The following is a 19,168-nucleotide window of genomic DNA, read 5'->3' on the forward strand; positions in this document are numbered from 1 at the left end:
CGCACAATACAATATTTTTATGAAAAGTTTATAATTTTTATAACTTTTTACTGCTTTACTACATTTTTTTAACTTTGTTACTGTCAATTTTTTTCAGTGATATTCCACACCCTGATTGCTTGAAAAATGGTGCAACTCTTTTGTTTACTATTTATGATAAAGATCGACTTGATGATGATTTATCAGGCGAGGTTTTTTATGGTCTACAGGATTTACCAGGTTTACACCATGATTCTGTGCAGGGAGCCTTTGGCTCTGTTCCTCAAATAGAAATGAACTTATGTGTTGCCCCTTTAATTGGCGATTGTGTTAAAGGTAATATTTATTTATATGATAAAATGTGTGTGTGTGTTTATACACACACACATATATATTTGTATATATGTATGTATGTATATATATATATATATATATATATATATATATATATATATATATATATATATATATATATATATATATTAGGGTGATCCAAAAATGACCAAAAATTTTTTTTTGTTTACTTTTTGTTATTCCTAAGGTCTAAATGTGTTCATTTATGAAAGAAAACATTGTACCAAAAAAATCAGCCAAATCGGTTAATATTTAGAGGTCGCGCTGGGGCGATCTTTATACCCCTCTAAAATTGGAATTTTCAAAAGTTCAGTAAAATATTGACCTTCGATTTCTGTGCACATTTCGGTTATTTACCGTTCGATTTTAATAAAATAAAAACGAAAATAAAGCTCTTATTACGCATAATAATTTTTGTTAAACAACATTTCCTTTTTAAATGCATATTAAAGCGGCAAAATAAATTGTAAACTAAGCCAAATTTCATTATATTTTATTATATTGGTTTAGTATATGGTTTAGTTCAGTTCGAGACTTTATCGAGAGTGTTGTGATTCCTGAAATAAAATTACAATAGTTTATCTATTTTGCTTGACTATTAATATTAATTACAATATTTTAAGAAAGTGATATAATTGCAAATTTCAATGAAACTAATTTTGTTTGGAAATATAGGTGACAACAAAATATATTTTCATTCATACACTGTATTAAAGAAAATTTAAAATGGCTGCAGTCGCAAAGTCAACACGCAGTTCTACAGCAAAATGGTTAATTGGTCAACCAATATCAATGCTTTCCCATCTTAAGCTTCCAAAAATTTTGGAAGTATTAAAATGTTTTTTCTTCCACCATGAGGTGAAAGAATTGAGTATACATGAAAGTTCGGTAACAGTTATCAAATCAACTTGTGAAATTTGGGAAAAAGCTAAAATTCCTACAATTCGAAAGGATAATGCAATTACAAGGCTTGAAAAATTTCATAAAGAATATACGGATCTATTAAAAGACAGAAATAAGAAATCAGCTGTTGCTAGAAGCAAAGTAACAGACTTTGAAAAGAGAATTATGAAACTTTTTGATATTGCGCCAACTAATGTTTTTGATTTAATAAAAATTGCTGAAGATCGCGATTTCCTCATAGATCAACGAGATGATAGAAACATGGTCTTGGGTTCCATTGATAAAGATGATGCAGAGAAAGAAGAAAATAAAGTTTGCAGAGAGATAAGTTTGGATAAACGTTTGCAAAAAGAAGCATTAAGGAAACAACGCTCTGAAGAAGTAGTTGTTCTTGAGAATTCAACTTCGCCTTCAAGTTCTGCTAGTAGCAATCATGATGATATCGTAGTTTTGAAAGGAAAAGATGATGTTGCAGAAAGCTCCGGTCTGAAAAGGAAGCGTTCTATAAAAAAAATTATTACTCCTGAAGTTGTCGCTTCCTTAGATAGAGGAAAATTAAGCAATCAGTTGGCAATGCGAACTTTAGCAGCTCTAATGCAAAGTTTAGGAGCTCCCATTGAAGAGTTCTCTATATCTGTTACTACTTTTCATAGGGCAAGATGATTATTGTGAAACTCATTACAATGAAACGAAAGAAAATTTCAAACCGGATGTACCTCTTGTAGTTCATTGGGATGGAAAAATGATGGCAGACATCGATGGAAGTGGAAATGTTGAGCATTTGTCAGTTTTAGTAACAGGGCGTGGTGTTGAAAAACTTCTGGGAGTTCCAAAACTTCCTGATTCAAAAGGAAAAGCCATTGCTAATGCAGTTGTAGCCTCCCTCCATGAATGGGACGCTTCGAATCTTATTAATATTCTCTGTGGCATGTCGTTTGATACCACAACTAGCAATACAGGATCTGAGAAAGGTGCTTGTAATTTACTTGAAGAAAAATTAGGAAAAGAATTATTGAATTTAGCTTGTTGTCATCACATTACTGAAATTGTTGCAGGATCTGTGTTTAAAATTTATTTTCCAACAACGTCCGGACCAGATGTTGCTATTTTCAAACGATTTAAACAAGCCTGGAAGAATATCAAGAAAGATGATTGTAGCCCAACAGTGCAAGATGAAGAAGCTGAAAGATATCTTTCAAACGTCTCGATTGAAAAAAAATCGTCTATAATTAATTTCTTTAAAAAATGTTTGCAAGACTCACAACCACGAGATGATTATAAAGAACTTCTTGAATTATGTCTAATATATTTAGGAGAGCAACCTCCTAGTGGAATAAGATTTAAAGCACCTGGAGCCTTCCAGGTGCTTTAAATCTTATTCCACTAGGTGAAATGAATGAAAATATAGCGACCGCTGCAACCAAGGCAATGAAGCGGCATCTATGGTATTTCAGTGAAGAACTTATATCTTTGGCCTTTTTTAGTGATGATGTAGAGATTGAAGTTAAAAGAAAAATGATAACTGCCCTTCAGCGTCAATGCGTAGACAATAATAGGCCTTCAAAGAAATTAGCAGATATTACAAATGTAATGAATAAATCCCTTGAGGACTTTGTAACATGTAAATCACTTTCATTTTTTAATTTCTTAAATATTGACATTTCCTTTCTTGAAGAAGATCCTTCAAACTGGAAAAACAATGAGTTGTATGCCGACTCTAAAGAAGTAGTGAAGTCTCTTAAAGTTGTTAATGATTGTGCCAAAAGAGGGATGAAGTTAGTACAAAACTTTAATGCTGTCTTAACAAAAGATGCAGAGCAGCAAAAGTATGTACTAAATTTAGTTGCAGAAAACAGGGCTGTCTTACCAGATGCAAAAAAATCAACATTGAGTGCTAAACAAACCAGGCGACAATGAGCAGCTGTTGTTGTTTAATGTTGTTTAATGTTGTTTAATAAAAATTATTATGTGTAATAAGAGCTTTATTTTCGTTTTTATTTTATTCAAATCGAACGGTAAATAACTGAAATGTGTACAGAAAACGAAGGTCAATATTTTACTGAACTTTTGAAAATTCCAATTTTAGAGGGGTATAAAGATCGCCCCAGCGCGATCTCTAAATATTAACCGATTTGGTCGATTTTTTTGGTACAATCTTTTCTTTCATAAATGAACACATTTAGACCTTAGGAATAACAAAAAGTAAAAAAAGTTTTTTTGGATCACCCTAATATATATATATATATATATATATATATATATATATATATATATATATATATATATATATATATATATATATATATATATATATATATATATATATATATATATATACATATATATATATATGCATATATATGTATATGTATATATATATGTATATATATGTATATATATATATATATATATATATATATGTTATATATATTATATATATATATATATATATATATATATATATATATATATATATATATCTTTGTTCTATATCGCTCTCCTTCATCTCAAGACTGCACTCTTTTTGATGTTATTTCTGATCATATTGAGTAAGCCGTCTCTCTTTATCCATCAGCTAATATTGTTGTTGTCGGTGACTTTAATGCTCATCACACTGAATGGCTTGGCTCTAGTGTCAGTGATTCTGCAGGCATTAAAGCCCACAACTTTTACCTTTCTCAATCCCAAACTCAAATAGTCAACTTTCCAACTCGCTTTCCAGACAACCCGAATCATTTACCTTCTCTACGCGACTTATGTCTTGTTTCTGATCCTAGTCAGTCCTCAGTTTCTCCACATTCACCCTTAGGTGCTTCTGATCACAGTTTAATCTCTCTAAAACTAATATCTCATTCTTCTTCATCACCTGTATCCCCCTATTATTGTACCTCTTGCAACTGCCTTAAAGCTGACTGGGACTCTTTCCGTGATTTTCTTCGTGATGGCCCTTAGGTAGAAATCTTTTGTCTTCCTGTTGAAAAATATGCTTCTTACATAACTTTGTGGATTCAGCCCGGCATGGAATCTTTTATTCCCTCTCAACGATTCCAGGTCAAGCCTCACTCTCCTCCATGGTTTTCCTCACACTGTGCTGCTGCAATTGCCAATCGAAATCGTCACTTCCATATCTATCAGCAAAACAATTCTCCAGAAAACAGACATCTGTTTATTACTGCTAGAAACCATTGTAAAAAGGTTTTGTCTAATGCCAAAGTCCGCTATTCTCATGTCATGAAATCTTGTATCTCATCTCAAAAATTAGGTTCTCACTCAAATCTTTAATTCTACCTCTCTTGTATGTTTCAGACTTTGTCACCTCACCTAAAGACAAAGCTGAATTGTTTGCTAAAAACTTTTCATCAATATCATCTTTTGGTTCCACTAGTTGCATTCTACCTGATATAGCTGTCAAACAGGTTGATCGATTGCTTGACATTCGTATCACTCCAGCTTCTGTATCTAAAGTGATTTCCTGCTTAGACTCTTCTACAGCTTGTGGCCCGGACAACATACTTGTTATTATCTTGCAGAAGTGTCCTCCGGAGCTGCAGTCTATACTCTCAAAACTATTCAACAAGTGCTTATCAGAGTCTTGTTTTCTAGCCTGCTGGAAAGCGGCATATGCTATCCCTATCTTCAAAAATTCTGGGGAGCAATCTGATTCGTCTAACTACCGTCCCATTAGTCTTCTTCCTATCATAAGCAAGGTTTTTGAATCTTTAATTGAGAAACACTTAGTTTCTCATCTTGAATCTAATAACTTACTTTCTGACCATCAATATGGATTTTGATCTTCTCGTTCTACAGCTGATTTGTTAACAGTAATAACTGATAGGTTGTATTGTGCATTAGATAAAGATGGAGAAGTTAAGGCCATCGCTCTTGACATTTCAAAAGCTTTTAATGAAGTTTGGCATGCTGGTCTTCTCCATAAGCTTTCTTCTTATAGTGTATCTGGCAACATCTTTAAGATTATTGAATCCTTCCTTTCCAAACGTAGTATAAAAGTTGTCCTTGATGGACAGCACTCTTCTTATCCTGTAACTTCAGGGGTAACTCAAGGTTCTATCCTTGTCCCTATATACTCTTTTTAATTTACATTAACGATCTTCCAGATATTCTCAGATCTAAGGTGGCATTGTTTGCTGATGATACTACCATTTCTTCTTGTCGTGATAAGAAGCCAACACTCTCTGATTGCTTGGAGTGGGCTTGGAGTGAGCTTAAAAAAGGATCTCACTTCTGCTACAGCATGGGGCTTACAGTGGCTGGTGAACTTCAATACAGTTAAAACTTAATTTTTTTCAGCCAATCATTATCGCAATAATTTACATCTTCCTATATTTATGAACAGTGATGTATCGATGAGTCATCTACTCTTCACCTTCTAGGATTAACTCATACTTATATCAAATCTGTTGCAAAATTAGCATCTGCTAAGGTTGTATCTCTTTATCGAGTTCGACACTTTCTTACTTCCGATTCTATTCTCTATCTCTATAAATCTCAAATCCAGCCTTGTATAGAATACTGTTGCCATATCTGGGGCGGATCTTCTAATGATGCCCTTTCTCTTTTAGACAAGGTGCAAAAAGGCATTGTAAACGTAGTTGGACCTGCTCTTGCATCCAACCTCCAACCATTATCACATCGTCGTAATGTTGCTTCTCTTTCTCTTTTCTACAAATACTATAATGGGCACTGCTCTAAAGAGCTAGTGTCTCTTGTGCCATCTACTAAAATTCATTCTCGTGTTACTGTGGCTGTACCAAAGTGCTCCAAAAACTCTTATTTGTCTATTATTTGTCTAGTTTTTTTCCTCGAACATCAGTTCTTTGGAATTCGCTTCCTTCATCTTGCTTTTCTGATTCATTTAATTTGCAATCCTTTAAGTCATCTGTCAATCGTTATCTTGCCCTACAATTTTCATCTTTTCTCTTCCAGTAACTTCCAACTTTAAATAGTGCTTGCTTGCAGCCTTGTTGGAAGCGAAGATAATTAAAATATAAATATATATATATATATTTATATATATATATATATATATTTATATATATATATATATATATGTATATATATATATATATATATATATATATATATATATATATATATATATATATATATATATATATATATATATATATATAAAGATATGTTGCCCCACAAAATAATGGTCCGAGTAATTCTCCAAAAATATTTTTAAGATATGCTTTAGAAATATGAATAGTAGATGTTAGAAATATGAGTTGGTAGATTAAATAAAAGAATTGTTGTTTTTTTTCTTGTTGAAAAAAACTTATTTCAAAAGCATTGTTTTAATTTTACTAACACAACTAAATTTTTTTTTCAAAACATAATCATTTGAAATCAATGTTTTCAGTTTTAAAACAAAATCTCATGAATAAAACCATTGGTGTGATATTTTTTATTATCTAGGATTATCAGGATCATCATGATCATCATGATTTTTTATTATCATATTATCAGGATCATCATGATCACCCTGCTACTGGTATTTTGTAACCCAGTATTTTCTGCCCCATGCCTTGTAGAGTGTGCTTTTTCAGGCAAAGGCTAGGAGAAACAAACTCCAACTTAAAAATCCCCTGCCTTGGGGCTCTTGGTTAAGTAAAGGTAGAGATGGTATCTTGATAAAAATACTCATCTTGGGCAAATGTTAACTGCATCCAGCTACTGTCTTGTAGGAGGTGTCCTAGGCAAAGACTTTAGGGGTAAGCAGAATAATTCTGTTGACCAGTCTTGAACCCCTTCTTCATCTATTAGACTGGCGTAGATGTAAACCTATGTTACATTGTTTCCTGCCTAGGATGATGAATGCTGGATCTTCTTGACTCTTCTCATAGGTTTTTGCTTATGTCTCTTTGATAGTGGCTATGCAACTCTTTCTGTTATCTCCTAATGAGGGTACAGCTCTAAAACTCAATTTAATGATTCTGAGGCCGGCTGGTAGTAAGGTTTACCGAACGCTGTAGTAGCTCTCAGAGAGGCTGATTCCATTAACAGCTGCAAAATATCAGAGTATTAATAGTACCATGCTGCAAATGAATGGTGTCCCTGTTAATGCTTTTGATGCGCATTGTCAAGACCACATAAGGAGCCCTATGTTATGGATTAGGGTTAATTAACAGGACTGAGAAAATTGCATACCTCATTGCTTGGGAGGCTATGCCCTATCTATGAAAGAGTCAAGTTCTCTTAAATATGCCAAAAGTAAATCAAAATATTAAACATAAAAAACCATCCTCACCACCTAACTGTTTTAATATATCTTTTACTAATATTCGTGTTCTGCAAAGCAACCTTCCATCTGTTGAATCTTACCCCTCACAAAATTCACCAGATTTGCTTGCTCTTAGTGGATTAATCTAAATTCTGCTATTCCTTCTTCTGATCTCAATGTTGATGGGTGCTATCCTTTGATTCGCAAAGACTCCAATATTTACATGCTTGACTTAGGGGTATACATACGCATCAATTCAATTATTTGTCATGAAATCAGATTTGAATCCTTTGATAATTCCTTTATGTGCTTCCATCTAGCACCTCTTCACTCTATTACGTTTCTCTTTGTTCTTTATCGTTCTCCTTTTTTCCAAAACAGCTGTTTATTATTGCAAAAAATTGATGTAAAAAGATGCTGTCAGATGCTAAGCTCCATTATTCTCAGTTCACTAAATCTTGTATCTTATCTCAGAAGTTAGGCTCTAGAGACTTTTGGAAAATCTTCAACAGTGTTGTTAACAATGGAAGGTCTAACATTCCATCTCTCATTCATGGGACTGATCTTATTTACCTCTCTCAAAAATAAGGCTGAACTATTTGCAAAGAACTTCTCTACTTATTCAACTCTCGAATCTTATTCTCTTATTTCCATTCTAGTTAAGCAGGTTAACCCATTGTTCAAATCACTCTAGCTTCCATTGCTAAAGTTATATCTTGATTAAACTCTTCTACAGCTTGTGGTCCAGACAACATTCCTGTCACAGTCTTACAAAATTGTTCTCCAGAACTCTCTTCAATTTTCTCTAAACTATTTTATAAGTGCTTAACTGAGTCTTGTTTTCCTGCCTGCTGGAAAATGGCATCTGTTGTTCCAATATTCAAAAATTCCGGAGAACATTCTTACCCTTCCAATTATTGTCCGATCTTTTTTCTGTTATTTGTCTTTGAGTCTTTGATAAACAAATTTTTCATATCCCATCTTGAGTCAAATAACTTCCTGTCAGACAATCAATATAGTTTTCAATCCTCTTGCTCTACAGTTGACTTTGTTTTTTGACAAAGTTGGCATGTTGGTCTTCTCCATAAGCTTGTTTCATATGGTATATCTGAGAAAGTTTTTGAGATTATCAAATCGTTTCTTTCTAACCGCTTTATTAAAGTCATCCTTGAAGGCCAACACTCTTCTTTATTTCCAGTAACTTCTGGGGTACCTCAAGGTTCTATCCTTGGTCTTCTTCCCGAAAACCTTACATCTAAAGTAGCTCTTTTTGCTGATGACTCAACTTTATACTCCTGTCTTGACAAAAAGTCTTCTCTTTTCGATAGCTTAGAATAGGCAGCTGATCTTGAATCTGATCTCACTTCTGTAACTAATTAGGGCTCACAGTGACTTGTAAATTTTAACTCCTACAAAACTTAGTTATTTACTGCAAACAACTATCACAATACTGTTGACATTCCTATATTGATGAATGGCAACCCCCTCACTGAGTCCTCTTCTTTACATCTTCTTGGATTATTATTTACTACTGACTTTTCATGGAAACCATATATACAATCGATTGCAAAATTAACATCTGCTAAGGTTGCTTCTCTTTATCTTTGTCTTTATCTTTCTCTTTATCGTGCTTGCCATTTTCTCTCTCCCAATTCCATTCTTTACCTCTACAAATCTCTTATTTGTTCCTGTATGGAATACTGTTGTCATATTTGGGCTGGTTCTTCTAACGATGCTCTTTCTCTTCTAGGCAAGGTCTAAAAATGCATTGTAAATGTAGTTGGACCCGGTCTATCTGCTAAACTTGAACCTCTTTCCCATCGTAAAGTTGCATATCTTTCACTTTTCTACAAATACTATCTGGCCGCTGCTCAAAGGAGCTTTCATCTCTAGTTCCATCGACCAAAACTCATTCTCACTTGACTCGTCATTCATCAAAATCTCATTCTTTTACTGTATCTGTCAATGAATGCTCTAAAAACTTTTATTCGTCTAGCTTCTCTCCCCGCACTTCAACCCTTTGGAACTCTCTTCCATCTTCATGCTTTCCTGACTCATACAACCTTCAACTTTTTAAGTCTTCTGTCAACTGTTTCCTTGCTCTATAACTCTATAATTTTTTTCCAGTAACTCCCAACTTAATAGTGGTTGTTTGCAGCCTTGTTGAGAATGAATCAGAATTTAAAAAAAAAATTTGCCAAGTCATGATTCAAGAACATTCCATCACCCATCTCATTAGGTGAATTTACACAAGCTAACTTTTTACCAGCTTTTTTTTTGGCCGCATTTTTAGCTGCAATTGTTTTATGCAAATCTGTTCAGTTTTTTGTTTCTGCTTTTTAAATACCTTCTTTTATAGAAGTGTCTTAAGTTTAAATAATTGTTTTTCCCTTCTTTTTTCTTTTTTTGCACATTTCAGACGATAACTTTGAAGTTCCTGGTCTTAACAGGGGCGGATTTAGGATTTTTTTGTGGATGATACAAAAATTTTTATTCAACCCCCTCCGACCAGTGAGGTTTTTAATTTAGAAGGAGGAGATGCATAACAAAATACCCCTTTAATACACATTGCTGTGAAAGTTGCATATCTGTCTATACGCAGTTAATAATAAACTTGTTTATTTTTGCATTGATAAATTGTACACTGGCTCTATAGAGTCAAGGTACAATTTCATTGCTGTTGCTCAAAGCTTATAGTGCAATACATTAATCCAATACTTTTTCAGTTTTAGCAAAAAATATCTACATATTACTAAATATTTTTGTTTATTATATATGATATATTTGTATAGCTCATTTGCTAGTTCGTTGTTTACTAAACGAGTGCCTAAGTGATTAAATCCTCGCAGTGCTAATAATAAATGAAATAATAAATGACAGCATACAACTTCAAAAATATATGTGGTCTAACAAATTATTTTCATTTTATTTTATATACATGTAAACTGGTTGCTTCTGGTCTATGTTAAAAAAGTTCTATTCATAAAACAATACAACCAATCTTTTCATCAAAGTTTCATGATTGCTACTTCATGATTGTTTTATCTCGATTAGCAAAACTATATCTAATTTTTGTAAGTGCAGATAAGTTCATGTATCCTGCAAATTTTTTCTACGCAATCTTATAAATATGTTTTTTTTCATTAGTTAAAATTTGTAAGCATCATTGCTGTATACTTTAATTTATCGAGACCAGGTTGTTTAGCATTTTCCACAGCGTAAATATAAAAATCCAAGTTTACTATGTTTGCTTACAGCAAAAATGCTTTGCTCTTATTTAATTATTATGTGCGCTGTCTCCTTCATGTTTATTTAAATACCTTATGCACTGCGTCATTCTATTCTAGTATTTACAGAGCTTGTATAACCAATTTTTTTAAATGTTTTTAGTTTCAAACACTAAAGCAAATTACTGAAATAAAACATGTCAAGAATCACTTTTAATTATACTAAAAAAGATGTGTTCGGTTTTTGTTAGTAAATTATTTTGTTAAGTTTTATAAAATATTGTATAAGTATTTTATTTCGAGTTTCCGAGAGGATAGGAGAAAAAGCATCTCTTTTTCTCCTATCCTCTCGGAAACTCGATTTGATGCCATATATTCATAACTATCCTTTGTACTATTTTGGTAACTTCATGAAATTAATCAAATTTACTCTAAATATATTTTCATCACGATGTTCATATCTTTTAAGTTTATCTAAAAAAATTAGACATTAGGCAATAATTAGACAATAACACAGTATCTTATAAAACCAATAAAATATTCTAATATAGTTTATTTGTGGAAAATCCGTAAAAGTAATCTTCAAGATAATGCGAAACGTTTGAAAAGTATTACGAAATGTGATGGTTGCAGTGATTATGTGTATGACATTCATTATTATTGTGATCAAAATGATCATGATAATGATAATAATTGTATTATTATTGGCAATTTATTAGAAATTTTGTTTCAGCTAATAATATATATATTTTTATTTCGTTTGTGTTTCGTTTGCTTTTGTTTTATTGTTATTGACTTTTGTTAAATTTGTTTTGTCTATTGTTAAATTTGTTTTTGCTATTTTTGTATTGGTACCGGCAATTGATATTCTTTAGTTGACTTAAGTAATGGTGTTGGTATTACATTTTTTGTTTTGTTTTTTGTTGTATTTATTGATAAACATTTTTTTCAACTAGTATTTAAAAAAATATGATTTATTGGGTAGTTTTATCTAATATAACACAATGATAATAAAAACGAAAATGATTTATTTTAGTATTGAATAACCGACGCCCGAACGATCAATTAGCATCGACCTTTTTAGACAAACAGAAAGAACGTCATCATAAAATGAGTGAAAATGTTAAAAGAGCGAAGCAACAGCTTCAAAAGATCAAGAAGTGAGTGACATCGAATCTTAATTTCAGAAACTAACAAATGAGCACCTAATGAAAAATGAATAAAAGTTTAATTTTTTGAAAGAAGATATTTAGTTCTCAAACTATTTATAATTATTGAATCTTCAAAATTAGTAAAAGACAATCAGTGTATCTTTTATAATTTAAGATGATATTAAATTGGTATATATGTATATAAATGTATAATGTTATTTCTACAAGTTTTATAAAAATTATTGTATATTTTTATTGTAACGGATTTTTTTAAATATTTTGCTTCATTTAATCTAATTATATTAAACAAAACTTGATTTACTTGTTTTCGGTCTATATAAAAAGTTAGGAGTGAGTAAAGTGAAAGCGAATGTAAGCGACTTTTTAAGATGTTCGTATAAACAATTTTTTTGATTATGCAACTTAGGATTTCTCATTTCTAAGAGATATTCACTTATTAATGCGCTAGCAAAAAATGTTGGCATTACATTGTTAATAAGAGCTTTTTTAAATAGTAGAGAGATGCTTTGAAGAAAGACATTTTTGATCTCTTGATAATATCTTTATCAAGGTATTAAGGCTGTAGAGGTAAATAAATTTGATGTTTGAAGAGCGAAACAGTTAAATAAAAAGATATCGCCGAGTACAACGAATTGCTATTTACAAGCAATATCGTTTAATATTTGAAAAAGTTACTTTGCGCATAATGCGTTTCAAGCAAACGTAAAACTTGTTTATTTTGACAAATTAATCCACAAATTTATATTCTATAGATATAATGTAAAAATTAATTTTAAATACTTGGTTAAACTTTAGGCTAAAATCTAATTAAAAAACTTAATTTCAAATATTTTGGTTGAACTTTATTCTGAAATCTAATTAAACTAATTACAAAGCAGCCGTAAATCTAGTTAACCCTTTCGCGACTGACTTGAAAACAGCTATATGACTGCGCGTAAAATAACGATCTTGGATCATTGATCAATTAAAGGAGTATATAATAAAAACTACTAGTCAGAATTTTACAAATAAGACCTTGTTTTTTATTGTCAAAGAATTGGCTTTCAGAAAATTTAAAAACTAAAAAAAAATGTTATTATCTTATTAATGTGATCAAGATATATCATGTTGAAATTAACAAAAATATTAAGGTTGTTCACGAAAGCAAAAGTTGAATTTTCGATAAAAAAAAAAAAGTTTTCGAAACTCTATTTTTGTTTAGGTAAGTTCGAAACAATTTCAAACTAATTAATTTTGTATCGAAACGATTATTATTTTGAAATATTATTTTGATTTCGAAATTCTGAAAATACTACCGAAACAATTTTTCACTTTCGGAATTCTAAAATTTGCTTCGAAATATGTTTGCAGGGATGAGAACCCCAACGGTTCCTTTGCAGGGATTAGAAACCTCAGGATAAGATAGGGGGTTGATATTTTGTGCCATTTTGTGTAAAAGGGAGGAGGGGGACCTGAAAAGTTTTTTGCGAGACATAATTTGCAAATGACCCCTTACATCTACATGGTGAAATGTTTTAAAAAAAATATTAGCTCTCTCAAATCTACCTATAGCAAAAGCTACTTAAGTGTTTTTGTTTACAATTTAAATTGTAAATTTTAAACGTATAATTTTTTAAATTTTTACTTATTCACTTATTCATGTTTTTACTTATTAATTATTGAATAAAGATGCTTAAAAGTATCTTCATTCAATATTGAATAAAAAAAACTTGAACTTCTAATTCAAAATAAAATTCAAAGCTATATTTGGTTAAACTATATTTAAACTAGTGCACTAGTTACACTAATAACAGCACTAATAACAACTAGCACTAATAACATCACTATAGTGATGTTATTAAAAAGTTCGACTGTCGACTAATATATTTTCAAAAGTCAACCAAAATCGACTTTAGAACTTATATTAAAATTTTTGAAATTATATTTTGAAATTATAGTTTGAACGACTAACGGGTGATGCGGAAGTTATCGGACAAATCCTAATTTCATTATTTGAGCATAATAATTAGTTTTTGTGGTTTTATGCGTAGGCATAAACGTTCTATAAAATATAAACTTTATTATTTGAAACACAATTATTTAAATTGAGGTTAAATGCAGCTGAACGAGAATCTTTTCGAAAGCGACTAAAAATGTTTTTTGTAAATAAACCTAATATTAAAAAAAAAAAAATCCTAAATCATTTTGAAAAGGAAGGATTTGCTCGAAGTACAATATATGATAACCTAAAAAGACTTGAAATTGTTCAATCGTTTTCTGATAGAAAGCACCCTGGTCGTCCGACATCCTGGACTAGAGAAAAGAAAGCCGAATTAGCGAGACTTGTCAACAATCGAAAAGGGGTCAGTCAGAGAAAAATAGGTATTAAATTCGGTGTAAATCAATCGACAATTGGTCGTCAGTTAAAAAAAAATGAATATTAAATATAGAAAACGTGAAAAGACTCCAAAATACACTATAGAACAACAAATAAAGGCAAAGAAAAGAAGCAGGAAACTAGGTAACCAACTCTATAACACAAAATCTCTTCTAGTCATCGATGACGATAAATACTTTTGTTTTGCAGGGGACAACATGCCTGGAAATTCTGGATACTACACAAACAACAAAAAGACATGCCCAGAAAGTGTTCGTTTTATGGGAAAAGAGAAATTTCCAAAAAAATTAATAATGTGGATAGCCATATCTGACTGTGGTATGTCCGAGCCATTGTTTCGCACTTCCAAGGCTATAGCGATCAATTCATCAATCTATATTAATGAATGTTTAGAAAAACGACTTCTTCCATTTATTCACAAGTATCATGGAGACTTTAACTATTTATTTTGGCCAGATTTAGCAAGTTCTCATTATTCTCTAAATTGGATGGACCAATATGTCAATTACGTTGATAAAGAATCCAATCCCCCAAAAGTGCCTCAAGCACGACCAATTGAAAATATTTGGGGACATTTGGCACAGAAGGTTTACAAGGGAGATTGGCAAGCTTCAACAGAGCAAGTTTTGATTGATCGCATTAAACTAAAACTACAAGAAATTGATTTAAACTTTTTACAGTCGCATATGAAAGGCGTCAGAGCAAAATTGAGATCAATTGCAGATGGTGGTGTTTTTACAAATAATAAATAATATATTTTTATTAAAAGATAAATGCTTTATTTAAAAAAAATATAATAGTAGTTTGTTTTTTTATTTATAAATAAGTTATTGACGTTTTTATTTTGTCCGATAACTTCCGCATCACCCGTTAACACTTTCTTGAAATCGACTAAGTCGAATAAAAGCCGATTTAGTCGAAATGTGAGTGTGGGGGGGGGGGGGGGGGGGGTAATAAAAGAAATCGAGTAATTTACGTCTGTTTTATATGTTTTTAAATTATACAACTCAAATATTAATGAAACAAAACAATATGAACGCCACGCAGGATAAATTTTGCTAGGTCTAAATGATTTAATATTGTGGAAAAGTCCTTTTGATTTCTTGATAAATATAAAACAAATATAAGTCTAAAATAGTAAAATAAAAGTAAATATAAGTTTTAAAATAATTTATTTAGATATGAAGGGTCTCACAATTTAATTATCTTTAGAGCCCTAATTAAAGAACGGAACGGATCAGCACTGTATATCGTATCGATATTGTATGAAAATCTTTTTAATAATCACATGCAAAGACTGCTAAAAAAAAACAATACATAACTATAAAGTTTTTTTAATATAATAATTATTGTCATATGTTATGAAATTGTTTAATAATGCAGGACCTTCAGGAAAAATCTTTGGACTATAAAAAGGCAGCTTTTTATAGTCCAAATTTTTTTATAGTCCATGCGGAAAAACCATTTTTTGGCGAGCCCTCGTTAAATGATCAGTCGTAAACCCAGAAATACAGAAGCTAACTAACAATATTTTGGATTTAAATTAATTGGGATATCGAAAAAAGAAATTTGTAATTTTGATTATTTATTATTTATAAAAGTACTGAAGAAATGATAAAATAATATAAATAAAATGTTAATATAGTCAAAATAGAGAAAAAGTATACCAAAATAGTGTAAGATGAAAATAATATTATTTTTACAAACACACACCCAATGAATCTTTCCCAACCTCTTTTCAGGCCTGGTTGTTTGTATATTATTTTTTAGATACTATGTTAGAACTAAGATTCGGCAAGTTATTTACTGTTAACATTACGAATTGTTAACTTAGGCGGAATTTAATTCTAGTTACCATACATAATTACCTGAAGACGTTGTAAAGCTACTTTCAGTGTATTATAAGTTACTCTTGAGTACTTTTAGTTGTTCTCAAGTGACCGGTACCGGTAACTAAAAGTAATTTTTTTGGAAGTTGCTGAAATCCTCAAACCCTTAATAGAACTTCAACAGAGTAAACAAAAAACTTAGAGCTGGATTAGGAGAGAAGTCGTTGGGATGGAGGGAGATACTATATTTTAATTTTTTAATTTAATATGAAAGGAAGGGGAGCAAATATTATATTCCGGCTCTAAAAAAACTACATTTTATTCAACAGTCATATTTGCTTTTGATAAACAAAATAAAATTAAAAAGATTTATAATGTTCAATCAAATAAAAAGATATTAGAAATGCATGTATAAGTACTATTATTCGACTAAATCGGCTTTTAGTCGATTAGTAGATAATCCAAAGTCGATTAGATCCGCTATTAGATTTTTCAAAGTCGACTAATTTCGACTAGTAGACTTTTAATCGATTTAGTCAAAGTCGACAGCAACACTAGTTTAAACACTTTTTAATTTTAAATTTGCATAACGTAAGTTTAAACCTTAGATTTAGAATTTACATAAAAGTTCGTGCGCTTTTCCTAAACGATATAATTACGACGTTTAAAAGTTATAGCGTGCAATTCCCTAAGGGCCTCTTACGCAAGTATACGAAATCATTGTTGCAACGTAAACGGCTTAATACTCTTTAGTCGTTATTTAGATGAGATTTACAACGATTTCAAACAATTATATTTATACCTTAGCAATCTTTTTGTTACATAACTTTAAAAAGTAACTAAAGTTATAATAATCTCCTTAATCGCTCGGTAACCTAAGTGAAGTATGTTATTAGTAAATGTGTAACATGTGTTACACATTTACTAATAACATAAGATACTAATTTATTAATATTTGTTGTATGCGTACGAGTTAAAAAACTACTTGCTTTTTAGTTTGAATAAACATGTCAAAAACAAATAAATCCGTTATTAAGTACGTCATCCAGATTTTGTAAATTTAGTTAGTGAGTTAAACAAAAGCTACAAAATGTCATGCATAAATACGGTGAGCAAAAAATTAATTCCATCAATTACGGACAATCTAAGATCAATTTTAATGCTAGAATTAAAGGGATGTCATTTCATTACAATTACTTGTGATGTTTGGTCATCATTGAGTAAAAACAGCTACCAGTTTAACAGTTACCGGTGTTGTCACACCAATAGCTACCAGCTATCGGTGTGACTTGTCATTTTATTGACAAAAATATGATTCTGGTTGACCGAAACCTGGATCTTAAGTTTATGTCTGAAGTGAAAACAGCTGAATATTTATTTAATACGTTAAACGAAATCTTCAGTGAATGGTCAATCAGTAATAAGATTTTTGCACTAGTTACTGACTCAGGTGCAAACATTTTCTCTGCAGTAAATAAATTTGATGATAATGTTCTTAAGATTCCATGTGCTGGTCATCGTTTGAATCTTGTGGTTTTCGATCTTTTAAACACGAGAGATATAAAAATAAAAAAATTAAAAAATGGTTTAAAGTGTTACGAAGTAAAGGATTACGACGGTAATGAAAAATTAATTAATAAAGAAATTACAGAAAGTGAAGTTAAAGAAATTGAAAGAATTAACGAAAATTGGAAATCGTCATGGTAATTTCATCCTGTAGGCATATTGTTGGTTCATTTAAGCATTCGAAGATGTTACAAAAAAAGGTAAGAGAAGTTTAAGAAACACTTCGATATGAAACTAAAATAAAGTTAGTACAGGATATAGCTATTCGCTGGAATAGCCAACTCGATATGATTGAATCTATATTAACGAATAAAACTGCGTTGGATATGATAAGCATCGAATACCAAAATATAAAAGATTATCTTCCCACTGCTAATGAATTTAAGGTGCTGGAGGATTTATGTGATTTGCTACACTCAATTAAAGAGCTAACAAAACTTTTTAGCGGAAAGAAATATGTTACGGTAACATTTCTGTTTCCAACATTGTATTCTCTACTAAATGGAATACTTGAATCGCAACCCATTTTTACAGAACTAGTTAAGACTTTTCATCTAAAAGAATCCGAAGAAATCGATATAACAATTGAAACAAATTGTTTAAATAACAATTTAAATTCATCAAACAGCTCAACTGACAATACCATAAAAGCATTTCAGCAATCGTCAACGCCACCGTTTGCAAATACTACTACTTTCGTTAACAACAAAAGACGAAAGCCAATCAACTTAATTGAACTTGTAACAGATAAATCATGTTGCCATTTAATTGAAAACAATGATAAACTGGAAAAAGAAATAAACGATTACAGCCTGCTATACTTTCAGAGCTACGAAAATAGTGCCATCGAATTTTTCCAAGCTAATCATAAAATTGTTCCCGGTTTTGACACAAATTGCACGGGTAATATTTCAGTTCCAGCGACATCGGTACCATCAGAATATTTATTTAGTTCAACCGGTTTAAAAGATACGGAGCTACGGAACCGGCTGGCGCCGAGCTTATTGAAGCAGTTAGTTTTTATTAAAGAAAACAAATAATGAAAAACATTTCTTTATCAAATAATGTTAAAAGAGTTCGAATTGAACTGAAATTTGTTTTCACTTATAATTGTTAGTAACTTAAAACACTTGCATTCTTATTTGTTTATCTGATGAGCGTTTTTACAAACAGCTTAATTAATGACAAGTTGTTTTCTTTCCAGTCTTTATTTTCTTTTTCTGTCTGGAAGAAACATCATTATTCAATCATTGAGCTGCCACCAGGCCAGGTGCTAGTAGGTGTCACGTGGTGGGGTGCAATTAAAATTTTTGCTAAGTAAAAAAAAAGGTCATTGTTTTTTGAAATTCGACGACTGACTGGTCTAAAAGGTCTACATTTGCCGGCTAATTTAAAAGGGTAAATTTTTTCAACTAAATGCACAAAAAATGCATTAAGGAGGGAAAGGGTGTGAACAATTTTAAATTTAAGTAACCTTTCCCCGTCACTGAATGGTTTAGAATTTGTAACTAAAGAGA

General features: G+C 31.1%; 2 protein-coding genes across 4 annotated transcripts in view; both read left to right on the top strand.

Annotated features, from left to right (window-relative positions):
• LOC100200854 (BAI1-associated protein 3) overlaps positions 1–12,170 on the top strand; it is a 72,657-nt gene extending 60,487 nt beyond the window's left edge. For all 3 annotated transcript variants that reach the window (XM_065796272.1, XM_065796271.1, XM_065796270.1), the window contains 2 exons: positions 98–315; positions 11,744–12,170. In XM_065796272.1, coding sequence (XP_065652344.1) covers positions 98–315; positions 11,744–11,871 — 346 coding nt within the window. In that variant the 3' untranslated portion in view covers positions 11,872–12,170. The remainder of the gene's footprint in view (positions 1–97; positions 316–11,743) is intronic.
• Positions 12,171–14,453: 2,283 nt separating this feature from the next.
• Positions 14,454–15,008, top strand: LOC136079390 (uncharacterized). Its single transcript, XM_065795125.1, has one exon. The coding sequence runs from the start codon at positions 14,454–14,456 to the stop codon at positions 15,006–15,008; it is 555 nt and encodes a 184-aa protein (XP_065651197.1).
• The last annotated feature ends 4,160 nt before the right edge of the window (positions 15,009–19,168 follow it).

This window comes from Hydra vulgaris, chromosome 04 (assembly GCF_038396675.1).
Source record: "Hydra vulgaris chromosome 04, alternate assembly HydraT2T_AEP".
In the NCBI taxonomy this organism is placed as follows: Eukaryota; Metazoa; Cnidaria; class Hydrozoa; order Anthoathecata; family Hydridae; genus Hydra; species Hydra vulgaris.

What these genes read in the sequence shown, in the direction of transcription:
- LOC136079390 (XM_065795125.1), top strand. Translation starts at nt 14,454, where the DNA reads ATGCCTGGAAATTCTGGATACTACACAAACAACAAAAAGACATGCCCA.